At 46.8% G+C, this 27,684-nt stretch overlaps 1 protein-coding gene across 4 annotated transcripts; it reads left to right on the forward strand.

Moving 5' to 3' along the window:
• On the forward strand, positions 1-27,636 carry LOC121170513 (ATP-dependent RNA helicase DHX8). 4 transcript variants are annotated; one of them, XM_041001811.1, is made up of 23 exons: positions 1-201; positions 3,454-3,539; positions 4,080-4,152; positions 4,544-4,629; positions 5,465-5,574; positions 5,950-6,309; positions 6,687-6,831; positions 6,921-7,124; positions 8,153-8,240; positions 9,153-9,250; positions 10,919-11,066; positions 12,547-12,728; positions 13,468-13,662; positions 13,950-14,135; positions 14,245-14,455; positions 15,077-15,258; positions 17,012-17,152; positions 21,976-22,131; positions 23,670-23,807; positions 24,399-24,527; positions 24,704-24,900; positions 25,632-25,811; positions 26,659-27,636. In XM_041001811.1, the coding sequence occupies exons 1-23, from the start codon at positions 54-56 to the stop codon at positions 26,876-26,878; spliced, it is 3,663 nt and encodes a 1,220-aa protein (XP_040857745.1). In that variant the 5' UTR covers positions 1-53; the 3' UTR covers positions 26,879-27,636. The 4 variants fall into 4 exon arrangements, with proteins under 4 accessions (XP_040857745.1, XP_040857746.1, XP_040857747.1 ...); XM_041001812.1 differs by having other exon boundaries at positions 5,956-6,309; XM_041001813.1 differs by lacking the exons at positions 4,080-4,152; positions 4,544-4,629.
• The last annotated feature ends 48 nt before the right edge of the window (positions 27,637-27,684 follow it).

The following is a 27,684-nucleotide window of genomic DNA, read 5'->3' on the forward strand; positions in this document are numbered from 1 at the left end:
ACGCCGACCCGGAAGTGAAAAAGGAACGCCGGTAGGCTCTAGAAGCCGTCGGGATGGCGGTGGCCGTGGCCCCGGCGGGAATGTTCGCCGGGTCGGAGCCGGGCCCCGCGGAAGAACTCGCCAAACTCGAGTACCTGTCGTTGGTTTCGAAGGTGTGCACCGAGCTGGACAATCACTTGGGGATCAACGACAAGGATCTGGGTGAGCTGGGCCGGGCCTTGCCGCCTCAGGACTTGGGGTTCAGGGAAGCGGGAGGAGAAAGGGGCCGAGTGTGTGTTGGGGTGAGTCGGCTGCTGTCCGCCTGGCTCGGGGCCGAGCTGTGGCCCTCGCCTTCCTACCATTGCACAGCCTGAAGCACCGTGGCCGGAGAGCCGCCGACATCGTGTTCTTGATGTTGTCGTTGGATGTTTTGAGGGGGGCAGACTCTTCATCGGGGAAGTCTTGGGTTCCCGCTGAAGGCAAGAAGGGCAGGGTCCAGGGCGTGAGTGCAGGGAGCAGGTGCCTTGCCCTGGTGCTGCGGGGACAGAGAATGTGGTTGTGGTGTAGAGGAGTTGAGACAGGTGATGGGAACGAGTCGGTTTTCTAGATGCAGAGGAGATGAACCACAAGAGGGGGGAGCTGCAGGGCTTTGTGACCGGAAGGGATCCAGGAGGATGGATGTGTGGCCGTGAGTAAGGAACTTAGTTCCCCTGAGCTATTATTGTCATCTGTGATGTGGGGTACCATCTTCACGGGGTTGCCATCGGGCACCTGGGAAGGTGTCTCGCAGCCACTGTATTTCTTTTCCCTTGTCCCCTGCCTGACAGCTACTGTGCGCTCCCCCAAATGTCCCCAGCTGCCCGGGCCAGCCTAAAGCCAGAAACTAGGAGCTTCATTTGGGTCTCGCATGTGGGTGGCAGGGGCCGGAGCGCTCATGCCATATCTGTCCCTCTAAACCTTAACAGGGAGCTGGATTAGAAGTGGAGCATCTGGGACCTGGAGCAGTGCTGTTATGGAATGCCTTTGTCACAGGTGGCGGCTTCACACACTATGCCACATACTGGCTCTTTAACATCAGTCAGTCAGTCAGTGTGACAATGCCGCCGTTGAATTCTGAGCATTAAAAAGAAAACCCAGTGTGAGCATTTGGTGCGGCAGTTAAGATGCAGGTTCAGGGTCTTGGATTTCAGTCCCATGCCACTTCCTCCAGGTGTCTGCCCAGGGGGTGGGGAGATAGCAGGGATGGCTAGAATATTTCAATCTCTGTTACTCATCTGGAAGACTGGTTTTGAGTTCCTGGCCCCTAGCTTCAGCCTAGTCCAGCCCTTGGCTATGGTGGGCATGTGGGCAGTGAACCAGTGGATGGAAGACTCTTTCTCTCACTGTCTCCCTGCCTTTCAAGTAAATGAAGATAAATTTAAAAATTTTTTTAATTTATTTTTATTGGAAACAGATTTATAGAGAAAAAGAGATACAGCAAGAGAACTTCCATTGGCTTGTTCACTAAAAGTAGCCGATCCGAAGCCAGGAGCCGGGAGACTCTTCCAGGTCTCACATGTGGGTGCAGGGTGCCAGGGCTCTAGGCCGTCCTCCACTGCTTTCCCAGGCCACAAGCAGGGAACTGGATGGGAAGTGGATCAGCCGGGACTAGAACTGGTGTCCATTTGGGATCCCGGTGTGCGCAAGGCAAGAATTTAGCCTCTAAGCCATTGGTCTGGTCTTAAAAATAAGTTTAAAAATGAGAAAACTGGTGTTGGTTGGTTTTGTGGTTATGCTGCTGATCGTTTTGGGTTAGGCCTTTTGGAGCGTAGCATGCCTGTACAACGTGGCTTACTTTTCTTTCCACATTTTGCCAAAGAATACGGGCCCTCAAGTCAGATTGCCGGGTTCCAGTGTTGGGTCCACCATTGTTAGGTAGGTGGGCATCTCACACTCTGAGCTGCTTCATCTGTAAATGCAGACAGCCGCAGGGCCTCCTTGGGAGGGTTGTTGGGAGGAGCATGAGGACAGCAGTGTAAAGCAGGTAGTGGAGCACCTAGCCCTGGGGATGTCCAGGAGCCAGGTGTTATTTGGCTTCATGCCATCTAAGGGATGGACATGGAGCCCAGCAGGGGATGGTATGGTGGTTCTAGGTGCTCAGATGTCTAGATCTCCCTCTGTTACTGTTTGTCTCTTTAAGATCAACCTCCGGTCCCAGCACGGTGGCCTAGTGGCTAAAGTCCTCACCTTAAACTACCGGGATCCCATATTGGCGCCGGTTCTAGTCCCGGCCACTCTACTTCCCATCCAGCTCCCTGCTTGTGACCTGGGAAAGCAGTGGAGGACGGCCCAAAGCCTTGGGACCCTGCACCCACGTGGGAGACCTAAAGGAAATTCCTGGCTCTGGATCGGCATAGCACTGGCCATTGTGGTCACTTGGGGAGTGAATCATCAGACAGAAGATCTTCCTCTCTGTATATCCAACTGTATAATAAAAACATAAATGAATCTTAAAAAAAAGAAGAAGAAGAAAAGGTCAGCCTCCAAGTGAATTCAGTGAAAATTTCTCGTGTCGTGCACCATGGAACACTTATTATCTCAGTTCATGAGAATGTGTATTTCTTTCCTGAAAATGTCTTAACTAACAAATAGCTGTAATTTTAGAAGTTTCAAGAACTAGGAGGATTTATGAGGAAAATTTCAAAGGACAAGTAATTTATCCTGCAGTAGGCGGTTATAACACTTAGCAGCTGCCTGGCCTTCATACATACATTGGGTCCATCCTTCCAGAAGCTGTAGGCTGTATCCTGTTGCGTACGGCTCTGTGAGTGTGTGAGTATGTGGCCTCATGTTTTGTACACTGTCAGCTGTGCAGCCTGGGTGGCAGTGTCCAGGCGGCAGTGTGGCGAGAAGACGCTACGATGGTGTGATTCGGTTTAAATACGCTCAGAGGCTGGTTGGGTCGCTCTGTAGTAATTCCTTCTTTTTACTTATGAGTTGACTGGAACATGCAGAGATAATACCAGCAATCTAAATTTGCTTTTCTTTTTTTCTTTCTTTTTTTTTTATTGGAAAGGCAGATTTACAGAGAGAAAGAAAGACAGAGAGGTCTTCCATTCTCTAGTTCACTCCCCAATAGCCAGAGCTGAGCTAATCTGAAGCCAGGAGCTTCATCTGGGTCTCCCACATGGGTGCAGGGGCCCAAGCACTGGGCTGTGGCCGGCTGCTTTCCGAGGCCATAAGCAGGTAGCTGGATCTGAAGTGGAATGGCTGGGACTCAGTATACATTATAGGATACTGGAGCTTCAGGCAGAGGCTTAGCCTATCAAGTCACAGCGCAGCCCCTACATTTTCTTTTTTTTTTTTTCCCCTTGTTTGAGGTGGTGGTCTTTGGTTTTTATGACGATTGGATAGCAGGTTTGTTTTGTTTCCAGCATTTTTGACACTGGTTTCTCAAGCCTCCATACTTACTTTAATTCATTTTCTCATTTACAGCTGAATTTGTGATCAGTCTTGCTGAGAAAAATACTACCTTTGATACCTTCAAAGCTTCTTTAGTCAAAAATGGTGCAGAATTCACGGTATGTATGGCTGGAGACTTCTACCGCTACATTTAATTTTGATAGGATTTAATACAGGATTTTGGTATTTTGAGTAGACAATTTGTACATACACTTAAATAAGCCACTAAATGTGCAGTGTTCTCATGTCATGAAACAGTATTAAAGTTTGGATTTCCTGTGATGGCTTTCTGGGAAATGCAGTAGGATTTCCATCATTAAGTCTTTGTGTGTGTTGACATTCTTGTTGTGTGAGTCAGGAAGTCAGCTATGAGTCAAAGTTTGGGAGGCAGCCCTAAACCATGGGAGATAAATTGGTTGAAAGGAACCAAGGAATCAAAGAGCTTTTCTCCCAGGGAGTTCTAACCATCAGCTTTCTGTGAAGTTTTCTATAGCGGATTCATAATAGACCAGGGAGACATTCTCTGCCTGATTTGTTCTGGTTTCCTGAATTCAGATGTATAACTGCCCTTTAAGGATGCCCTCGTTCACATCCCCTTTCCTGAGGGTATCTCCACACTGACCCAGGGGCTGAGGGTTGTGCTTCTGTTCTTTTCAAAGGATTCTCTTATTAGTAACTTGCTGCGGCTCATACAGACCATGCGGCCTCCGGCAAAGCCTTCTACCAGCAAAGGTGAGCCAGGCTCCCCGCCTGCGGGGGGACCGACCCCAGTGTTTCCATTGTGAGCATCTTGGCACTTGCACTTGGGCTCCCAGCAGCCGCTGGGCAAGTAAATATTCCAATTGTTTGTTGAATGATTTAGAACAAGATTAAAATGACAAGACCTAACCAACTGAGCCCACGCACAGCCATCCCTGGTCTATACTCACAGTCTGTTGAGGCTTTTGTAGCCCGTGTTTTCAGAAAACTGAATTACATGTATAGTGATGTATGTACTTAATATGTAGCAGGATGCTGTGTTCTGTTTCAATTTGAAGCAGATCTAACATCGAGATGATTTTGTTATCTAGTAATAACATTGTATTTTTTCCCCCTACTCTTTCATGTCCTTTAATGAAATAAGATCCGGTTGTTAAACCCAAAACGGAAAAAGAAAAGCTGAAGGAACTCTTCCCTGGCCTTTGCCAGCCGGACAACCCTTCTGTTCGGGTATGGACACCGTCCTGATGCCTTACCGTGACTCTCATCAATAATTATCTCAGTAATAATTCTATTAATGTTAAGTTCAGCTTCATTGTAAAACATTTTTTAGTCATTGGAAATGAGATTAGAATTAGAGAAAGCATTGATTAAGAATAGAGGATATTAAGATTAAGAATGAGATAATTTAAGGTTTTGTACCAGAAGCCTGATGTGTGATATCAGATTTTGTTTTAGTTACTGTTTTCTCCTTGTGTGTTATGTGGTCCAATTTTCGAACTGCTTTAAATTTCAGTTTTGCAAGTGTTTGTTGAGTACTAACTTTGTGCCAAGCACTGTTCTACATCCCTGAGCTAAAAAGGTGAACAAAATAGAAAGTGTTTGTGCAGTCTTGGATACTGGGTTCTGGGGTTGGTGGGCGTGAACAGGCCAGCCTGGGAAGAGACGCATAGCTTAGAGGTAGCCTAGGGCCTGGGAGGAAATGCAGAGGGAGAGTTTGTAAAAGTTTTAACACTGTTTTTAGTTACAGTCCTTACTTGCTTTCATGGGAGGGGTGATTAATACCTAATTGCCTTTCCTAGGACCATGTTACAGACACATAGGGATTTGTCACATGGGTCAAACGTGGAAATGATTCTTAAAGAGCCTTTGCTGTATCTCCCATCTAAAATCATGTGGGAAACCTGTGTCTTCCTTTGTTGTGTTTGCATACGTTGTTATTGATATAAAGGCTGTCGAATTTGTTGATATACCCAGAGTACATACTGATTCTGGAGTGTTGTTTTTTTGTTTGTTTGTTTTCTTTTTTCCCTTCTCCCAACTTTGCTGACCTCTGTCCCTGAAGACCATGCTGGATGAAGATGATGTGAAAGTTGCTGTGGATGTCCTGAAAGAACTCGAAGCTTTGATGCCCAGTGCAGCGGGACAGGAGAAGCAGAGAGACACTGAGCATCGGTTTGTTCTTATTGTGCTTTGGAAGTTTGCAATGCTGTGGGAGTTGAATTTAGTGGACCAGCCAAGCAAAATTATGAACACATTTTAGAATCTGGACTGGCCACTTAACATATTCTTAGATTTATTTTCATTGTTTTCTGTCAAAAGCGTTTATGTAGCAGTACTAAAATGTTCAGAAATAGAAATCAGGAGTGAAAGAGGCTGAATATGTCTGTGATCCCATCCTTTCTTGGCCTGCAGAAAGGTCACATTTATTGAATCTCTTAGAATACAGTGGGTACCTGCCGAGTATGTGGCACTGTGCTGGGTGTTTGGGGATGCAAAGATGAAATCAGGCTGGTTTCTTTTTCAAACAGGTGCTTGTTGATTTATTAGGGACAGGACGAAAAAGAAGAAGAGGAGTCGGAGCCGGGATCGAGACCGGGACCGGGACAGAGACCGGGACAGAGAGCGAGACAGAGACCATAAGCGGAGACACCGGTCTCGTTCTCGATCACATTCCAGGACTCGGGAAAGGAATAAAGGGAAGTCCAGATATCGATCCAGAAGCAGAAGTCAAAGTCCTTCCAAAGACCGGAAGGATCGGGACAAATATGGGGATCGGAATCTGGACAGATGGCGGGATAAGCATGTGGACCGCCCCCCGCCTGAGGAGCCCGCCATCGGGGACATTTACAATGGCAAAGTTACCAGCATCATGCAGTTTGGCTGCTTTGTGCAGCTGGAGGGACTAAGGTAATGGCTGGTACCCTTCTTTCTCACCGGTGATGGACAGAATTTCTTTTATCACTTAGAAGTTTTCACATTCTTAAAAATCATTATGATTGATATTTAGATCTGCCACTTTCTAAAAATTGGCCTTTTAAAAAAAATGCCATAAAACCAGACTTTCTTCTGTTTGTGGCTATTTGATGCAATTGGGAATTTGTATCTTCCCCGCTCTCCCTGGGAGGAACGGGATACTGTCTTAATGTTTGACCATGTTCTTAGACGTTGGTGCTTTTCTTTTGAATTCAAGACATTTTCTTTTGCTATTTCCAATAAGAGTACAAACTGGTTAGGGAAAAGGTGTTTTTAGGCATTCCTCAGACATGTCTGACCCTCTGTCTCAGGAAGCGGTGGGAAGGCCTGGTGCACATCTCTGAGCTTCGGCGGGAAGGCCGTGTGGCCAATGTAGCTGATGTGGTGAGCAAAGGCCAGAGGGTCAAAGTCAAGGTGCTGTCCTTCACTGGGACCAAGACCAGCCTGAGCATGAAGGTAGGCATGCTCCGCGTGTTTCCACGTCCCTTACCCAAGAAGCATACAAGGACAGCTAGCAAGCTGGCTTCTTTGTGTTTGTGCCTCAGGATGTAAATCAGGAAACTGGAGAAGATCTAAATCCGAATCGACGGCGCAATCTTGTTGGGGAAACCAACGAGGAGAGTTCAATGCGGAACCCAGACAGGCCCACTCACCTCTCCCTCGTCAGCGCCCCTGAAGTTGAGGATGACTCCCTGGAGCGCAAGCGCCTCACCCGCATCTCTGACCCGGAAAAGTGGGAGATCAAACAGGTTGGGGCATCGGCTTTCATGGCCATGTAGTCATTCAGCATGTTGCATGCATTAGGAGTATGGTCCTGGAGCAACGAGGTCTGGGGTGGTTTCTGGCCATCACTGGCTACTTGATTCTGACCCAATTTGCTGGACGTGTTTGTGCCTCAGTGTCCACATCTGTAAAACAAGACCAGTTGTGGTGGTGTGGGGATTATGTTATAGAGTGGAAGCTCTTAAGTCAGAGCCTGACATCTGGTAATTGCCATGTAAGTGTTCACGATTGTTTCCATCACTCTTCAGTAAACTTCAGAAGCATGGTGGGTCAAGCACCAGGTAGATGGCAAGGCCACAAAGACAAGTATGTTATGGTTCCTGTCCTTGAGGTACTCTGGGTCCACTAGTGACTTAGCTGAACAAATTGTGAAGTGTCCCGTATCGTATCATAAGAAATGGGCACGGTGTTGCAGCAGTAAGGGAAGACATGGATGACCCTTCCCGATGGTGACACCTTTGAGCCAACCCTGTTAACAGCGCGTTGTAAGAGCCCCTCCTGGGGGTAGGCTGTGTGACATTTGAGGCTCTGATGTCCTGGGTTAGAGGAGGAAAAACTTTGGTTTTCTTCCTGAGAGCTCTAATGAATGAACTCCTAGAAAAGAATTTTCATCCTACAGAGCAGTACAGTGGTTCAGCTGGCTAATCTTCCACCTCTAAGTGCCTAATCCCAGGTGGGCACTGGTTCGTGTGCTGGCTATTCCACTTCCAATCCTTGTGGAAGCTTCCTGCTTGTAGCCGTGGGAAAGCAATGGAGGATGACCCAAGTCCTTGGACCCCTGCACTCCTCTGGGAGACAAGGAAGAAGCTCCTGGTTCTTGGCTTTGGATCTGCTCACCTCTGGCTTTTGCAGCCATTTGGGGAGTGAACCAATGGGAAGAAGATCTTTCTGTCTCTCCTTCTCTCTATAAATCTGCTTTTCCAATGAAAAGAATTAAATCTTGGGGGGAAAAAGACACTAACACGTCATCATTGCTCCTCTGTCCTTTGATTAGATGATTGCTGCCAACGTGCTTTCCAAAGAAGAGTTCCCCGACTTTGATGAAGAGACTGGCATTCTCCCTAAGGTGGATGATGAAGAAGGTACGCAGGCACCTGGACACAGCAGGATAGTGGGCAGGGAGACACCGGTTGGGCCCTGACATCGTGCGTTAATGCAGTGTCTAATCATTTGTTCTTGACTGTTACCACTGATCTCTCAAAGAGCAAGAATCATTGTAATGGAGGCAACAAGTCTGTGTTTCTGACATGTACCTGTCTCTCAGAATAAGTTCAGGATATAGAGAGTTATAGTATTTTGGGGTGTAAATTTGATCTCATTTTCTTAGACATTGTTTTGAAAATCCTGGATCTACATAGATATCCTATGAGTCATCTTGTAAGCACCTTTGTTGTGAAATATATCCTACAATAGAGCATGCGTAATTGGATTCCCATTATAAGGAAGTATTTGTGTACCTGTGATGTAACTTAAGCAGCAGAGTGTTCCAGCTCCCTGAAGCCCCCACATGGCCCCTTCGGACTGGACCCTTCCTCCTGGGGTGATCATGCTCAGTTTTAGGTTGATCATTCTTTTGCTTTAGAATTTTATTGTCTATACACCTATCCCTAAACCTTTTTAAATTTAGTTCTTTTTGCTTCTTTTTGCCCTATTATTCTGTTCTTGATGTTGATACTGGTAGTTTTTTATTTGTTTTTATTTGTTTTATTTGTTTTTTATTTGTTTTCATTGCTATCCAGTGTTTCTACACATAAAATTTAGAGTCTGTGATGAATTCTTAGGCTGAAGCACAGAGGTCCCCGGGGGGTGGGGATTTGGGAGACCTGGGTTGCAGTGGTGTGGTCAGCTGCTTTAGCAGTTCATTTGCATTGCTGTCTTTCTGATCTTGATGCCATTTTTTATAATATGTTGATGCCCGTGGAAATTGTTTTGGTGAAAATGATTGGTTGGTTCTCTCTAGTGTTTGGTTAATTCTTCTCTCTGGGGGCTTTTAGATGAGGACCTTGAGATCGAACTGGTTGAGGAAGAACCGCCATTCCTGAGAGGGCACACGAAGCAGAGTATGGACATGAGCCCCATTAAAATCGTCAAGGTGAGAAGTGCTGGGATTTGGACAGGAAAATGTTGTAAACTTTTTTTTTTCCCCTAAAGTAACAGGCCAGTTTTCAGAGCTGAGTAAACAGAACTCAGATCACAGAAGGTAGTGCTGACTCTTAACCAGGTTTGGAATATTTGTTTCAAATGGAGGTTAACTTGGCTTTGTTGCTTTTTCTTACTTAATTTTGTTCTAGCCCTTTACCGTGTTTTGGGAGTAAGTAGAGATCCTAGCTGTCTTCATTGCCTTTATCCTGATTCCTTGGGGCTTAAATCATCAGCTTGCAGATTCGAAGGCATTTCAGAAGGGTTCCCTTGGCCAGTTGGGGCTGACTCCTGTGGAAAACTCTACCACTTTCTGTTGAGCACAGAGCTGTGAGAAATCCAAATCAGAATTTGTGAAAGGTCTTAAGTTTTAGGCACAGAAAATATCTTAAAGAAGTCCACTGCAGCCACCTGTGGAATGCTTACTGTCTATGCGATCTTCCTGTATAGTCGCTTCACAGATGCTCAGCATTATTGGTGACAGGGAATTGATCAACCTTTAAGGAGACATGTTCCATCTTTAGATGGACCTGATCATTGGTTCTTCAGCCTGAGTTGAAGTCTGTCTCACTGAGGCACCCACATTGCTTTAAATTTCAGTCCTTGGGGCTATATGAAAGAATTCCTTGGGTGAGCACTATGGAATGATAGGTTGAGCTGCTGCTTGGGATGCCTGCCTCCTGTACCAGAATGGCTAGTTGGAGTCTCAGTTACTCTGTGCTTCCGATCCTGCTTCCTGCTAATGCTCCGGGAGGCAGACTGTGGTTGCCTGAGTGGATCCTGCCACCCACGTTATAGACTCATGGAGCTTCTGGCTCCTGACTTCCACCTGACCCAGCCCTGGTTATTGCAGGTATTTGGAAGATGAATCAGTAGATCTGTGTGTGTGTCTATGTGTCTATTTCTCTCACTTTTCCTTTGAAATAATTAAATCTTAGTAAGAAAAGAATTCTGCAGCGGCATTGTGGCTTAGCCAGTGAAGCCACCACTGCAATGCTGGCATCCCATTTGGGCACTGGTTAAGTCCAACTGTTCTACTTTTGATCTGGCTCCCTGCTAATGAGCCTGGGAAAGCAGTGGAGCATGGTCCAAATGCTTTGGCCCTAGTAGCCACGTGGGAGACTTGGAAGAAGCTCCTGGTTTCAGGGTTTGGCCTGGTCCAGAGAAAGAGACAGAGAGAGAGGAATCTTTCATCCACTAGTTCACTCCCTAGATGGCTCCAGTGGCTGGGGCTGGGCTGGGCCACACTGAAGCCAGGAACCAGGAGCTTCATCCAGGTCTCCCATGGCGGTGCAGCACGATCTTCTGCTTTCCCAGGTACCTTAGAAGTGAGCTGGATTGGCAGTGGAGCAATCAGGACTTGAACCAGCAACCGTGAGGGATACTAGCATTTTAAGTGACAGTCTGACTTGCTATACCACAATGCTGGCCCTCCCAATTTCTTCCGTGATGCCATTGTTGAATCCAAATATGTTTCCTTTTACTCATTTCTTTCCTGAAGTCTGATATATTAGTACAAACTTTTGTCCTGGAGTGAGCTCATGTTTTATTTTGCAGTGGCTTAACATCTTTGTCTTATACCCTGGACGTTTAATGCATGCTTCTCCCTCTGTTGCACCAGAACCCAGATGGCTCCCTCTCCCAAGCAGCGATGATGCAAAGTGCCTTGGCCAAAGAAAGACGGGAACTCAAGCAGGCCCAACGCGAAGCTGAGATGGATTCTATCCCAATGGGACTCAACAAACACTGGGTTGATCCTCTGCCTGATGGTAAGACCCTCTGAGTAGGGTGTGGCTCTTTTAAATTTCTGAGTCTTTAGGTACACACAGGGGACACCAGGAGCACACACTGACAAGTCTAGCCCTGGTGCTTCTTTTTAGTTAGAGCACTTTTCTTTTTAAAGATTTATTTGTTTTTTTTATATTGGAAAGGAAGGTATGTAGAAAGAAGCTGAGACAGAAAGGAAAATCTTCCATATGATGGTTCACTCCCCAAGCGGCCGCAACGGCCAGAGCTGAGCTGATCTGAAGCCAGGAGCCAGGAGCCTCTTCCGGCTCTCCCATGCAGGTGCAGGGTCCCAACGCTTTGAGCCGTCCTCGACTGCTTTCCCAGGCCACAAGCAGGGAGCTGGAAGGCAAGTGGAGCTGCCAGGATTAGAACCGGCATTCATTTGGGATCCTGGCGCATTCAAGGCAAGGACTTTCGCCTCTAGGCTGCTGCGCCAGTCCCCGTTTTGTTTTTTAAAGAGATACTTAAAACCAAAAACATTTTAGTGGGCCAGATCAAATCATTAGACTGTCTGGGATTTTCTTCCTTATAGGTTTTAAAATTTATTCTGTTGGTAATACAGCTTTGAAACTTCCTTTCTGTATAACTCTTTGTGTAGTAAATATTAATATAGTAGATATAGTCATAATAAATAGTTAGTAATTTCTATTAGAAAGCAAACTGAAGCTGTGAACTAAACAGAGGTGACCCTGATGTTATGAGGTTCATTACTTAATGGGAGAGATGAATAGTCATAATTGCCAAATAATTAATTAGGTGCTGTTAGTGCTAAGACACATAGATAATATAAATTGGCTCTGTTGGTCCTTCCCTTGGGAAATGGAGGGTAAGTGGGACTTAGTCTGTTAGAAGGGGTTGGGAAGGATACTCCACACTGCAGGTTAGCCTGTGTTAGAGCCAAGGATAGGGAAGAGGCCTGTGTGGCTGGAGGTCACTGAGGGCGGGGTGTGGGGCAGAGGGTGGAGTGACTGTGGGCTTGGTTCTCAGTGCAGTGGGAGCTGTTCAGCATCAGAGTGTTGTCAGCAAGGGAATGGTATGATGAGTTGCATTTCCAAAGGATGCAGAATGAATTGGATGATTCGAGTAGACATCAAGGCGAATTCGGAGGGTTCTATGAACATCCAGAGGATGATGTCTTAGACACGGAGGGTTATGCTTGGGAATGGTGGTTTCTCAAGTATCCGCAGGGGAGTTTTACCTAGGAAGACACCTTAGTTGAGGTATCAGGTGTGTAGCTGGCTTTCAGAGCTCAGAGAAGAGTCTACATATGTGGTATCCCTTGTTCTGGTCTCTTGCCCCCTCCCACCCGCTGGTGTCTGTACTATTCACATTCCTCTGTGGGTGAGTACCCCGGTCAGGCTCAGACTGCACTGAGATACCCACCTGCTATTCTGTTTCCCTCCCCCTGGGAAACCTTATGGAGCTTGAAGACAGTACTGAGTTGCCTGTTTGCCTTTGCAGCGGAAGGCAGACAAATTGCTGCCAACATGAGGGGCATTGGGATGATGCCCAACGACATTCCTGAGTGGAAGAAACATGCCTTTGGGGGCAACAAAGCTTCTTACGGAAAAAAGACCCAGATGTCAATCCTTGAGCAAAGGGAAAGCCTGCCTATCTATAAGCTGAAGGAGCAGCTAGTCCAGGTGAGAAGCCCTTTCCTGATGTACTGGGGGAACTGGGATATTTTCTAGAAGAGGGATTATGACATTTTAAGATTGAAACCAACTGAACAAGTTTGTGCATATCTGAAGTAGCTCTTACAAAATGGGTCAGAAAACGTGTCCAAGTGCTTTTAATGTATACGTGTGTTAGCCGACATATTTTCTTTTCCTTATGCGGAAACAAATCTATTTGAATTGGGAACCCAATAATAGTTCCAGGTGGGCCAATGAACTTACGTAGGCAAGGACTCTTCCTTAGGTGCTGGTTATAAGGCCATCAGACCTTCTGAATTGACTGGTTCCCAGTGATCCTCTGAAGAGCACCAAGCAGAGGCAGACAGATGCCTGTGCACACACAGTGTGCACTGTGTGTGTTTGTACTTTTGGCAGCACATTAAATACACTGTTCTGCATTTGACTTTTTGCATTAAAGGTTCTATCTCAGAAATGGCCCTTTGTTAGGTGAGTTTTTTCTGGCTAATTAAACTAGTACTGTAGTAATAGATATGTAAGATTGCAATTCTTTACTGTTACAGATAGTTTAGAAATAAGATAGCTTCTGGGGAAAAGCTTTAAAGATGTGGAAGTGGTGGTGGGAATATGTTTATGTCTAAGATGTACTGTTAAATGTCTTAACTATTTGTATATGTTTATTTTTCCTCATTTAGTGTAAGCATTACCTACTTTAGAGTGAGTCACATTTAAATTCTTTTGCTTTCAGGCTGTGCATGACAATCAGATTCTGATTGTCATTGGCGAGACAGGATCTGGGAAGACAACACAGATCACCCAGTACCTGGCGGAGGCAGGATACACTTCCAGGGGCAAGATTGGGTGTACCCAGCCCCGCAGAGTGGCAGCCATGTCGGTGGCCAAAAGGGTGTCAGAGGAATTTGGTTGTTGCTTAGGTCAAGAGGTAAGTGGGTAGTGACGCTGCTCTAGAAGTGTGAGAAGGGAAGTGCAGTGTGCAGTGGTCCAGATCTCTTTCTGTGTGAGATGGAAACGACACCTCCTGAGGGAGAGCGTTCTCCCTGCCGTCGTCGATCTGTTTAATAGTGTCTAAGGTGGATGTTACTAAAGGGAATCACTGTACATGCGGGTTAGATTTTTATCTGTTAAGATTGTGAGTAATAGGGATCTTACCTGCTGGTTGCAACAAGAAGGGCTTTGTGCCTTAGGTTTTTCCATCCCATTCTGCACTAGGTGGGCTACACCATTCGATTTGAAGACTGCACCAGCCCTGAAACAGTTATCAAGTATATGACGGACGGGATGTTGCTTAGGGAGTGCCTGATTGACCCCGACCTTACCCAGTACGCGATCATCATGTTGGACGAGGCGCACGAGAGGACAATTCACACCGACGTGCTCTTTGGGTTGTTGAAAAAGGTAGCTGCTGGTCTTTTGTGATCCTTCTTCCTACTGGAAACTGAATTCTGGGATTGGATTTGAGTAGCTGTGCACTTTTGAGGTTAAACCACATTGCATTTCTCTTTAGACGGTTCAGAAGCGGCAGGACATGAAGCTGATTGTCACCTCAGCCACCTTGGATGCGGTGAAATTTTCTCAGTACTTCTATGAAGCGCCCATCTTCACCATCCCAGGCCGAACATACCCAGTGGAGATCTTGTACACGAAGGAGCCGGAGACAGATTATCTGGATGCCAGCCTGATCACCGTCATGCAGATCCACCTGACAGAGCCGCCAGGTCAGGGGCAAGGGCAGATTTTTCCCTTAGACTTCAGATCCTAATATGGGCATCTTTTTAAGCTTTTCAGAAAAGGCCTTTGAAATATTACTCCCTCTGTCTCAGGATTGTGTGCTTGAAATGGTGGTAGTGGAAATATAAATAATGGTATACAGGGTTAGATAATACCTTCCTGGTTTGTTTGGAAATCAAAATATAAGTGTTTTGTGTTACATGAGATCTGGTAATGTTACTATATCTTTTGTAGAAAATATAAAGTTAAAAAGTAAATTAATAAGAGTTGACATTGTGGCAGAGCAGCTTAAACTGCTGCCTGCAGCACAGGCATCCCACATGGGTATTTGAGTGCTGGCTGTTTCATTTCCAATCCAGCTCCCTGCTAACGCACCTGGGAAAGCAGTAGAGGATGACCCAAGTGTTTGGGCCCCTACTACCTATGAGGGCGACCCAAAAGACGCTCCTGGCTCCTGGCTTCAGCCTATCCCGGTTCTGGCTGTAGTGGCCGTTTGTGAACCAGCAGATAGAAGACTTCTCTCTCCACCTCTGCTCCTCTCTGTAACTGCATCTTTCAAATAAATAAAATCAATCTTAAAAGTAAATAAATACTATATTCTCCCATAGGTGATATCTTGGTCTTCCTGACGGGTCAGGAAGAGATCGACACTGCTTGTGAGATCCTGTATGAAAGGATGAAGTCGCTGGGACCTGATGTTCCGGAGTTAATTATCCTGCCCGTGTACTCTGCTCTTCCCAGTGAGATGCAGACCCGGATCTTTGACCCAGCTCCGCCCGGCAGCAGAAAGGTAGGCAACAGTGGGCAAAAGTGAAGCTCCAGGAGCTCTGAAATCCTGTGGTGTGAGTCAGTGAAGGAACAGCTCCTCCTTCATGCAGCCTGATACAGTAAACATGTACCAAGCTTTGGGCTAGATGCCAAGCTGCAGGGTGAGGTAGCTATCCCCAAGTAAACAGGTCTTATACATTGCAAAATACAGCTGGTACTTTGGATACCCTGCGGGGACACCCAGCCCAGCCTTGTTTGAGCTGGTCCTAAAGAACTTGAGGCAGGGAGATGTGTATTCTGAAGAGACAGAGCCGCCTGTGATGTCCTAGTGGCAGGTGGGTGAGGCCAGTTTACAGAGCTGCATGCAACTGTTAACTGGATGACAGAAAGGGGGCGATGGACGTTAACAAAGAAACAGTGTTATTCAGATGTTACTTATGTACCCTGTATGTAGTCTGTTTTGTCCTTTTTACACAGTACCTGAGCCTGGGTGATTTATAAAGAACAGACATTTATTTCTTCCAGTTCTAAGGATTTGCAGATCCGAGCTCATGGGCCTGCGGGCCTTCTTGCTGTGTCATCCCATGGCAGAAGGCAAAGGGGCAGGAGAGGGAGGAGGGCTGAACTCATCCTTCTATCAGTGTCAGCCACTCACTCCTGAAGGTGTCAAGCCATTCTGCCTTCATGACCTGATCACTTCTGAAAGGTCCAGTCTTAAGTTGGGATTAAACGTCCAACTTATGAACTTTAGGTGGCACATACTATAGTAACAGTTGTACAAGTGTGGTTTTTGGTGTATTTACTTTTATTTTATTTTATTTTATTTATTTGAAAGACAAAGTTAGAGATCTTCCCTCCATCTGCTGGTTCACTTTCCAAATGACTGCAACAGCCAGAGCTGGGCTGGGCTGAAACCAGAAGCTTCTTTCAGATCTCCTATGTGGGAGCAGGGGTTAAAACACTTGGGCCATTCTCTGCTGCTTTCTTAGGTACGTTAGCAGGGAACTGGATCAAAAGTAGAGTACCCAGGATGAGAACTGGTACCATACAGGATGCTGGTATCACAAGTGGCAGCCGAATGCACTATGCCACTACTCTGGCCCCTAGATTTCTTGTTTTGAAGCAGAGCTTCTGCCCGTCTGGCAGATATAGGCCTTTAAAGGCTAGTCTGCAGGATGCTGTGGTGCCTCCCAACAATGATTGTTGCAAGCAATTGTGTTTTGTTAGCAGAGCCTCTCAGTAGAGGAGCAGTGGCCATTTGAGGCTGAGACTAATAGTCTTGTAGGTCACATATGCTATTGTACACACACGAATTCTGTGAGTCATGGTTCATTTTATGATCAGAAAAAAAAAATCCTCCCTCTCCCTCTTGTCCCACATATGCAAACAGTTCATTTTGTAGTCCAAATGTCTCAGTGGGGGAAAGAAAAATCTCATTTTGCAGTGGCATATGTGATGGCAGGAAATCTCCATTTTCCCAGGGTGCTAGAAAATTAAAACTGTAGTAATCAAGCCCTGGATCTAGACACTGAGCTATGTAGCCATGAGCACCAAGTGAAATTGGCTTTGATTTCTCTTAGCTTTTTCATATGTCACTTCTCTCGGGTACCAGCCTGTGTCCAACCTAACCTATGAGAGGAGGGCAGCTGTTCCCATTGGAAGCTGAGTAGGATCGTCATCTTAGCCTTGTGGAGGCCGAAATGGCTGTTCACTGCCTTGGGAAGCCCTATTCACACATCATGCGTCTCCTCTGGTGGTGCCCCTCTTGTCTGCAGGTTGTGATTGCCACCAACATTGCGGAAACCTCCCTGACCATCGATGGCATCTACTATGTGGTGGACCCTGGATTTGTGAAGCAAAAGGTTTATAATTCTAAGACAGGGATCGACCAGCTGGTGGTAACACCCATTTCCCAGGTATGGGGCTTCTTCCCTTTACTCTCCTGAAAAGTCTGAGTACGACTTTCAAGCTCTCATGGTTCAATGTTTTGAATTTTGTTTTCAAAAGATAAACTTTAGAAAATTCATCTAGTGTGATCCGGGAAGGTTTTATATTGTTATATTGTTTATATTCTAATTAAAAAAAAATGTTTCCACATTAAAATAGAAAACCTGAACTTCAAAGAATATTTGAATCCAGGCAGCGCATTACCCAATCCAGGTGAAAAGAATGTATCTGTGAAAGTACTGTACTTAAACATAGGTGTTTGAGATCATGATAAGGGGTGTGGCTGGCCTAGGGTGGGTACATTTAGTAATCATAATTCCCTACCCAAATTATCTTTTTAAATGAATTATTTGGTCATCTTTCTGAGGGTAGTTTTTTTTTTTTGTTTGGTTTTTTTGTTTGTTTGTTTTTTATAAAATTTTATTTTGACATTCTTTACATAGTTAATTAGGGTAAGAAGGTTCAAGGGCTACATGAAAGTGGATAATACTAGTATGTTTTCCATATTGTTACCTTCATGTTTAAAGGGGGTTATTTAAGGGAGAAGGCCCACCCAATTTCCCACCCTCCCCAGGTCCCGGATGTAGGGCATGCTCTGAGGTTCTTGCTCAAGTGGTTTTGATATTGCAACAGTTATGAATCGCTGTCAATCTTGCCACTCCAAGCACACTGAGGGCTTTGAAAAATCCACTGATTGACATAGTCCATCATAGCTTAGATGGTTGGTTGACCTGTTCTGTCTTCTCTCTTTTCTTCGTTAGGTTTCTGAGTCCAGCATTTAGATTAGGAAGATCTCCAAAGAAACTTCCTGTATGTGCTAACAAGTACAGGGCCTGGCACCGTCCATCGCTCCAATCAGCTGGTGGTTGCAGTTGCTGGGTTGGTTCTGTTTTCACTCCCGACTTCCACTGGAACCAATGGGTGTTGCAGTCCAGCCTAGTTCTGCCCAGCACATACTTGGCCCTCACATAAACCAGCGGGAGCTGCAGCCTAGGTTGGAGCGACCCACAATAACCCCCACCAGGCCCACCCCCTACCCTGGTTTGCCAGTAAGTGTAGCAGTAATCCAGTCTGTCCCACACCCCATTCCACCCCAGCCGCTATCTTAGTTTTATGTCGTCCTGTGGAAGTGGTAACCCAAGAGGGATGAGCCCACTATTTCCCTCCCAGGCCTCTCCCACTCCCAGATTCCAGTTGATGCTGCGTCTAAGCCCAAACAACCCTCGCCCACTTTAATTTTGTTTGCACCAGTAGGAATAATCCGCCCAGCCCGGCTTTTCCCTGATCTGGTCCGCATGAGGCGCACAGGTGTGGTAGCTCTGCCTAGTCTGGTCTGCCCCCATCCCAGCCCATGCTCTCCTGCGGAAGTAGCTGTCCTGCAAAGGAACCCTCCCTTATTCCCCTGCCGGCTCTGCCCACTTCCTTTCTTGTTCTTAGGCTGGTAGGGCGCTGCGGTCCCTTCCGGTACAGGCAACCTCACCTCGGCATTCCATAATGTGCACTAGTCTTTGTTGTGACCGACCCTAGGTCGACCCACACTGGTGCCTGGATTTGCCAGTGGATGATGTGGACAGATTCAGCCTCGTCTTGCCCCCACGTCAGCCAATTGTATGCCAGTGGGTAGCTTTCCATGGCCTTTTCTGGGCTGTTTCCTATCATGTTTCTTGCGTTTACCTGCCGGGTCTGTGTCCTGTCAGAGGAGTTGCCCAGCCTCCTCCATCAGAACCTCTCCCCAATGCCAGGTTTCACGCTTACCAGTGGGTCCATGAGCCAATCCTACTCAGTCCACCTCCTGTCATAGCAGGAACTGTGGCTTTTCCTGACTGGCCTTCCACCCGATCTGGTTCTTGCTGTTGGAAGTTCCAGCCCAGCCATGGTTTGTCTATACCCACATATGGCTCACACATGGCTCAGTAGGGGTTTGAGACCCTGCCTAGTCCATCCCACATCTGCCCTGGTCCTCCAGAACACCAGGCGGAGTCGGGGTCTGGCCTGGTTCGGTGCATCCAATCCCAGTCCACACTTGTGCCAAGGGAGACTACAACTGTTTCCAGATCAGAACGCAGCTCCCCTTCCAGGCCATGTGCCTCTTGGTGGGAACCTCAGCCCAGCTAGGGTTGTCCCCTTTGCTCCCCAACCGGGTCTGTTCCCAGCCATAGATCACTTGCCTGCCAATGGATGCTCTGACTCAGCTTGGCACAGCTCCTCACCTGTCCCGACCTCTGCCTTAGACACTGTGGCTTAGCGTCCCTGGCTCCCACAGACCAGCAGGTACAAGAACCTAGCTCGGCAAGACCTCTGCTCCCTCCTGGTTTCTAGTTTTACTTGTGGGCTAAGGTTTGTTCAGTCGTGCCTAATCAACTCTGTTCCATTACCAGTTGACACATTGGCCAACTGTTGGAGCTACTTTTGCAGGACAAGCCCCAAGCCCTAGCTTCTGCATGACTGGTATTTGGTGCTCAGAATTGTTAGTGATTAAAAGTTTTGGTAAGGAAGAGTTACTGCCTGTTTCAGGTCCAAGAAGCACAATGGGTTCAACCTGGAGCTAATTAAGCAGTGACTCAAAGAACCAAATCCCCAGAGCTCCCCGGCCGGGCGGCCAGTAGGGCAGAGCCTGGCACCAAATGGCACACTTGCTGCCCGGGGACAGCTCAGCACATGGCGGCTGTGCCCATGGCGGCTGTCCGGGATCCAGGCATGAGACGCCCGGTCCTGAGACCCACCAGCTGCCAGGAGGCTGCTGGAGGTTTAAATAACCCAGGCCCAAGGTCGAGCCCTGAGGGTAGTTTGACACAGTGTATCCAGAACTGGGAATTTCATCTTTTTGACCTGTGTTCTAGGGATTCATCAGAAAGTTAGGAAAGATTGGACACAGAACCAAAGAAGTGGAAAAAAAATATTTCCCTGAAGCATTGTTCAAATTAGGGAAAACCTAGTAAAACTCTAAATGAGTAAAAGAGAAGCAGTTCAATAAAATATGATGTATCTGTGCCATGGAACATTACATGGTATTAACATAGTGGTGTGTGTCTATATTTAATGTAACTATGATGTAATATTTGAAAGTGCTGTAAAACAGTATGAATGGTATAATTCAATTTTGGTTTAAAAATAGATGGTGTGGATTTTTGTGTGAGACTTGTAGTTAGTGGAGACTGTCTGTGGGTGGTGCTGTGGAGCCAGCTGTGTTGCTGGGTAATGTGCCTGTTTTTCCTTTCACTTTTGTATGATGTCCTCATCTTTTACAATGGTTGTGTATCACTTTTGTAATTTATAAAGCTCCTAGTGAAACAATTTTCACTTTGAAGCTTAAGCAATATTGATAGGTAACACTTAGAAGGTGCTCCCCTTTGGAGCACCAGGAAATGTCTGGGTCCCTTTATGTACATTGACTCAGTACATTTGCATGTCTCCTACGTGGTAGGTATTATTACCCCCATTTCACAGGTGAGACTGGGGCGCTGAGGGGCTGAGTGCCTTGCCTCGTATCACACAGCTGACAGTGTCAAGATTTTAATTTGGGCCATCTGGCTCTGACGTGTGTGCGCTGTAGCACTTCTCCAGGTGGTGTGTGCCACTCACAGTAATTGGGAAGCTAGTTACACCACCTTTTCTGACTTGGAGAAACATTTGTAGTTTGCTGAGGCAGTCTGCCACGGTGCATGGTTGCTGCCTGGCCTAGGGTGGGTAGATATCCTTTTAATGTGTCATTGATGTATAAGATTAGACACTCTTTTTGGTTGCAGTGTGATATCCCAAATCACATAACATGGCATAAACCAGTCCCCCTTGGTAGCCTTTGTCTTTGTCTTGTCTTTGTGTTCTGAGCCTGCCAGCTTCTCCCTTCCAGTTCCTTATACAGAATGTAACATACAAATTAGCCGTCTTCGCACCCTGACCTTGGGTTGGAACTGGCTTAGTAATCTGTGAATCATGGCCCTATTTGTAGCAACAGGTGGTTTTCTCAGGAAAAGGCCCTCTCTAGATTGCGCCTCACTGTTGCCTAGCAACCTACAACTAAACTGCTTTTTTTTTTCATTTAAAAAAATTAGCACCATACTTCCATCTCCCCCAAGTCCAGGTGTAGTATTATTTTCAGGAAACAGAAGAAAACGCTTTTTAATTGCCCATAATTGTACCACCATTGTCAGCATTTTAGTGTTTTTCTTTCCAAGTCTTATTTTATGTTTGTTTCTGTTATGGTTACATTTCTGGTAGTTCAGTATGTGGTTTTGTGTATTTTTTATGTATTTAATTTTCCAGACCATTAAAACGTGTTCAATCTTGAATATTTGGTAAATTCTAAAGAAAACAGAAGCCATCTGCAGACCTGCTTCAGAGTTAACCCTGTAAGCGTTTTAGGCGTTTTCTCCCAGTCCTTTCCTTCTGGTAGTTTATATAAACTATATCAACAGATTTTACAAGATTAGTATTATGTTGTTTTGTAACTTTTTTTTTCTTGTCAGTGAACATTGTAAACTCGATTTTTGAAATGACTGCAGAGTCATTATTTCAGTTCTATTTTGGTCTTAACTGTTTTGTCATCTTGTTTTATACTTTGTCCATTTTTGTACCTACCTTCCTCGGGCACACTTCCCCATAGTTCTGAGTCTGGCAAGGAGCTGGTCAGAGCATTGATAGTCTAGGAAGCAGTCCAAAAGGAAGGGAAATATAATCTCCTTTCTGACTCTGCTGGTTGTTAAGTGCTCCTTTTTGCTAGACTTTGCAGCATTGTCCAGCTGTTAAGCAGTGTTTAACAGATGTGTTACTTTTGTATGCCCACCCCTTCCAGGCTCAAGCAAAGCAGCGAGCTGGCAGAGCTGGGAGGACAGGTCCAGGGAAGTGTTACAGGCTGTATACGGAACGTGCCTACCGAGATGAAATGCTGACCACCAATGTGCCGGAAATCCAGAGAACCAACTTAGCAAGCACAGTGCTGTCACTCAAGGTAGAAATTACTGTCTTGTTAGCGTGTTGGGATGGTTCAAAACTAGGCCTTACTCAATGAATCTGTTTTATGAACCTCATTAAATACTTTAGGAACCTCCTGGAACCAATCCTTTTGAGTGCAATGCATATAGCACTGATCACAGCCTCTGCCTGCAGCCTGGGACTCAGTTGGCATGTGTGTTGTGACCACAACATGTTTTCTCAGCCTAATGGCCAACAGGATATTTGATCGTAAAAAGTTTTAGATAGGAATGTCTTCTAAAGGAAATTGGAAAAAAAGAAGTGCCAAACAGTGGACAGATATACTTAACCTCTACCACTTTATCTTTCAGATGCAATTTGGTTCTTAGGGGCCAGAAAATTCTCCTTGTTCAAAAACTTTGTAAGGGAGCAGAGTGGCCCTCTTGGGCTCCGTTTCTGTTTCATCCTGGACGACTGCTCTTTCTCTCTCTGTCCCCAAAGAGAACCTTTGGCAGGAAAAGCTGCATGGGTAATTTTCCAGCTGACAACATTTCCCCTGAGACAGTGATGCTGCCTAGAGCCTGGAGCTTGCCTGGTTAAGAATGCTCCTCTGTCATTTATTATTCATACTCTTATCAGGAAGCTAAAACAAAGCTTTGATAAAAAATGTGCTGGAGTCTTTGGAGCCCCAGCAGAGGGCACCTGCGGCTCAGATGCCTACTCCAAGCTGGGAGGCCTGGGCCAAGTCTGTCAGGTATGTGCTCTGCCTTGTGGCCTTGTCTCAGATAGGCAGCTGTTAACAGTGACGCTCCTAACGATTAGTAAAATAATGTAGGTAAAGACACTTGGCACAATACTTAGTAATTGCTTATAAAATTATCCTTTAATACCTAGCTTATTTAACTTAGCACACAGCTGTACCAGAATTTTGTTCTGTTTTAAATTTCCTGCCAAAGTATATAAATACTGCGTTGCGTCTTTTAGTTCATCTGTTGAGGTGTTTCTACCTTTTTGTTATCGTGAATACAACCAGCGAATTGTGTAAATGGGGGAATGTTTTTTAAAGTTGCCTAGAAGTTATGTGCTTTCTAATAGTCTGAGGTTTGTTTGTTTTTAAGATTTTTTTTATTTGTTTGACAGTTACAGGGAGAGTTAGAAGGATCTTCCATCTGCTGATTCACCCCCTAACTGGCTGCCACAGCCAGGGGCTTGAGCAAGGCCAAAGACAAGAGCCTGGCACTCCATCCAGGTCTCCCACATAGGTGGCAGTTGCGCAGGCACTTGGGCCATCTTCCACTGCCTTCCACTGTCTTCCCTGCCTTCTTCGCAGGGAGCTCAGCACTCACACAGGATGCAGCCTTGGCAGGTGCCACTTTACCCAGCGGTGCCACCATTGCCAGCCCCTCCCCTCAGTAGTCTGAGCTTTGTGTGGCTTAGGCCTGGGGGCTACGAGTAATCTCACTGGTGATCAATTTCAATTTTTAATTGCAGTTGGAGAATCAGGAAAGTGCACAGTAGCCTCCGTCTGTGCCAAGTTGCACTCTCCCATCCTGTGCTTCCCTCTGTCTGTTCCAGGCCATGGGCATTAATGACCTGCTCTCGTTCGACTTCATGGACGCCCCCCCAATGGAGACCTTGATCACAGCGATGGAGCAGCTGTACACCCTGGGGGCCCTGGACGACGAGGGCCTGCTCACTCGCCTGGGCCGTAGGGTGAGAGGCAGACTCAGCTCCCTGGGTTTCTGGGACGACTCCTCCCACACCTTTTATCTCCTGGTTTAGCAAAATCAGACTCTGAGGCCCTGGGTAGGCTTGGGCTAGAATCCTAGATACTTGTTTTAAATTATCTTAAGAAAAAGAAGATTCAGTTAATTTTGTCCCAGTATACATTTAAATGATCGAGTCTAGCCTTAACTTTAAAAGATGTCTGCAGAATTCCCATCCACACTGATCGTAGTGATGTTCTTGAATACATGCTTTCCACTCCACTGGGGTTAATTTGGAAAACAAGACAGCATTCTTCTCATTGAGACAGGCATCCTTCATCATCATACTTTGCAGGTCGGGTCTGTTTTCCTCACATCCATTGTATTTCTTCTTTGCAGAAATGTCTGTTCAAATCCTTACCCTGTTTTCTAATTGGATTGCTTATTGTTTTCTTGTCAAGTTGTTATTTTGAGAGAGTAGTTTTTTACAACCAAGTCCATTGTTTGTAAGGACCGAAAGGTGCAAACCCTCTGAGTTTCCACGTGGAAGTACCAGTGTCTGTGGAGAAGCAACTGCAGTTCCTTCTTCTCCCTCTAGATGGCAGAGTTCCCCCTGGAGCCAATGTTGTGCAAAATGCTCATCATGTCGGTGCATCTGGGCTGCAGTGAGGAAATGCTCACCATCGTGTCCATGCTGTCTGTGCAGAATGTCTTCTACCGACCCAAGGTAGGGGCAACCCAACCCTTAGACGGTAGCACGGTGTGTTTGGGGAACGTCGGCCTGTTGACACTGCAGTGCATGGTGTGAGCAGGGTGGTGGTGTCAACAGGGTAGCAGAGCAGGGTGACGCAGCTCCCTGACACTGCTGGATGAAAGTGATCTTGCTGTCCCACTGATTTTCAGGATAAACAAGCTCTCGCAGATCAGAAGAAAGCCAAATTCCACCAGACTGAAGGGGATCACCTCACCCTGCTGGCCGTGTACAACTCCTGGAAGAACAACAAATTCTCTAACCCGTGGTGCTATGAGAACTTCATCCAGGCGCGTTCCCTGCGCCGGGCTCAGGACATTCGCAAACAGATGTTGGGCATAATGGACAGGTACACCAGGAACTGGCTGCTTCGCTTGGGCTGTCTTGTTGAGTGTCAGTTTCCACTGGTAGCAGTACGCACCTGGAGCTACAGACATCTGTACTCTTGTTGCTCCTGTAATGCTTCTCCTGAGTCACTTCAGAAGCTCCTAAGGGAGCCAGGATTGTGGCGCTGCACATTAAGCTGCTGCCAGTGTTGGCATATTCTCATAGGGATGCTGGTTTGAATCTTAGCTCCTCCGCTTCCCGTTCAGCTCCTTGTTAATGCACCTGGGAGAGCAGCAGAAGATGGCCTGAGTGCCTGGGCCTGTGCCACCTACATGGGAGAACGTGAATGGAGTTCTAGGATCCTGCCTTTGGTTTGGGCCAGCTCCAGCCATTGTGGCCAGTAGCGAGTGAGCCGATGGATGGAAGATCTTTCTGTCTCTCTCCTTCTGTATAACTTTTAAATAAAATCTTTAGTAAAAGAAAGTTCATAAGGAGAAAAAGGCTTATAGTTGCTAAAAGTGCTTTGTCTGCAAGCTTCTGAGACATTATTGGTCTGAGTTGAAATATTTTATAAGCAAAGGTTGCAGGGTTTAGTACCTCCATCTTGCCCTCTAGTGCAGCTGCTTCTGTAGAAAGAGGATGTGGGAGACCATCCTGGGGGCCCAGGGTGGGGCCGTTGAACACCATCCTCAGAAGGATAGCTCCCCTGGAAGCAGGGTGGACTCACGCCTTTGTCCTTTATTCTCTGGACAGACACAAGCTGGACGTGGTCTCCTGTGGCAAGTCCACAGTCCGAGTGCAGAAAGCCATCTGCAGCGGCTTCTTCCGCAATGCTGCCAAGAAGGACCCCCAGGAGGGTTACCGGACCCTGATCGACCAGCAAGTGGTTTACATCCATCCTTCCAGCGCTCTCTTCAACAGACAACCGGAATGGTAAGTGGAAAGTCCTGGGGTCTGTGCACAGAGCAAGCCTGTCCCTTTGTGCTTGTGTGTCCATCCTTCCCAGCACTCACCGCAATGACAGCTGGGAAGGAACTTGGATAACATCTAATGAGGTGATCTGAAAACTCTTCAAGTAGTATTTTAAAAAAAAAATGTTTATTTATTTTTGTTGGAAAGTCAGATATACAGAGAGGAAGAGAAACAGAAAGGAAGATTCACTCCCCAAGTGACCACAATGGCCAGAGCTGAGCTGATCCGAAGCCTGGAACCTCTTCCGGGTCTCCCATGCAGCTGCAGGGTCCAGAAGCTTTGGACTGTCCTTGACTATTTTCCCAGGCCACAAGCAGGGAGCTGGATGGGAAGCAGGGCTACCAGGATTAGAACTGATTCCCATATGGGATTCCAGCACATGCAAGGCGAGGACTTTAGCCGCTAGGCCATCGTTCTGGGCCCTAAAAAGGATTCTTATTAGAGCTTTAGTTTAAAACCACCCTGCTACTATGCTAACTCTGATGTTCTGGGCCCTGGAATTCTGTGGAAACAGGCTGAAGGCGCACTCTCCTGTCATAGAACAAGAATCTGAGATCCAGGGAAGGATACGACTGGCTCTGTGTGACTTAGCTGGTTAGCACTGGGGCCAGGGCCGAGACATTCCCCAATAGAGCTTTCTGAGACCAACTTTCCTCAGTACTGGGGTGTGGCTGTCACTCAGACTGCTCCTATGAGCCCAAATAGAAGTAGGGGGGCAGAATGCAAGTCCAGCCAAAGCCACCCAGGACCAGGGTGACTGGAATGGGACCTGTGTCAGAGCTTGAGTGCTGTCTCTGTCCCGACTCAGGGTGGTATACCATGAACTGGTGCTGACCACGAAGGAGTACATGCGTGAGGTCACGACCATCGACCCCCGGTGGCTTGTGGAGTTTGCCCCAGCCTTCTTCAAGGTCTCTGACCCAACTAAGCTCAGCAAGCAGAAGAAGCAGCAGCGTCTTGAACCCTTGTACAACCGCTATGAGGAGCCCAATGCCTGGAGAATATCCCGGGCCTTCCGACGGCGCTGAGAGGTGCACTTGGCCATGTGCCGCCGGCAGCAGCACGGATGGAGGGCTGGTTCTGAGGATAAGGTGACTCGATATCTTAGCTGGGCTTTTTCTTACTTCTTCCCTGGTGGTAAAATAAAGCAGGGATTTAAGCTTGGCTTTGGCCCAAGCCTCTAGCCCTCATCACCTGGAGTCTTGGGACCACCTGGAGGCTCACAACCAACTGTGGACACATTGCAGCATCTCTAAGAGAGGGGTCCCTCGTATGGCCCTGGAGCGGGAAAGGGGAGTCGGGGAGCGTCTGATGGACATGGGAGAGCCTCACGCCTCAGTTGGCGTGCTCTTGGTGTTGGAGGGGGCCATGGCTCTCACCTCAAGTGTTGGTGGCCCCACTTCCTGCCCCCTTTACTTCTGTGTAACCTCCTAGAAATATTTATTTTCTTAAGGAAACAAAAATGTTTTTTTGTGAGTGTGTCTTGGAGTTGACAGGTCAGGATATTGACCCGGGTTCGGGGTAAAGGAGATTTAGTATCTGTGGCTCTGGTGCACCTGGCCACGAACCCCCTGAAACCAGAGCCCAGGCCTGCTCGGGCTCGGATGTGACGCATGGCCCACACCTCCAGTCTTATCTTTCAGCACCAGTGCTAGCCCAACTCGGCCAGCGGCCCGCCGTGATTAACCACCTCCAGGCCACAGAGCATTCCAGTCTGGACGTCTGAGTGCTTACAGATGCTGCCTATTGAATACACAAGGCCTCCCCTCTGCCCTCCCCCTCCTGTCACACTCCCACATGAGCGTGTCCCGTTTCCTTTTCAGACATGCTGAGT

This window comes from Ochotona curzoniae, unplaced genomic scaffold (assembly GCF_017591425.1).
Source record: "Ochotona curzoniae isolate NIBS_2020 unplaced genomic scaffold, NIBS_Ocur_1.0 scaffold_2453, whole genome shotgun sequence".
NCBI classification, from domain to species: Eukaryota; Metazoa; Chordata; class Mammalia; order Lagomorpha; family Ochotonidae; genus Ochotona; species Ochotona curzoniae.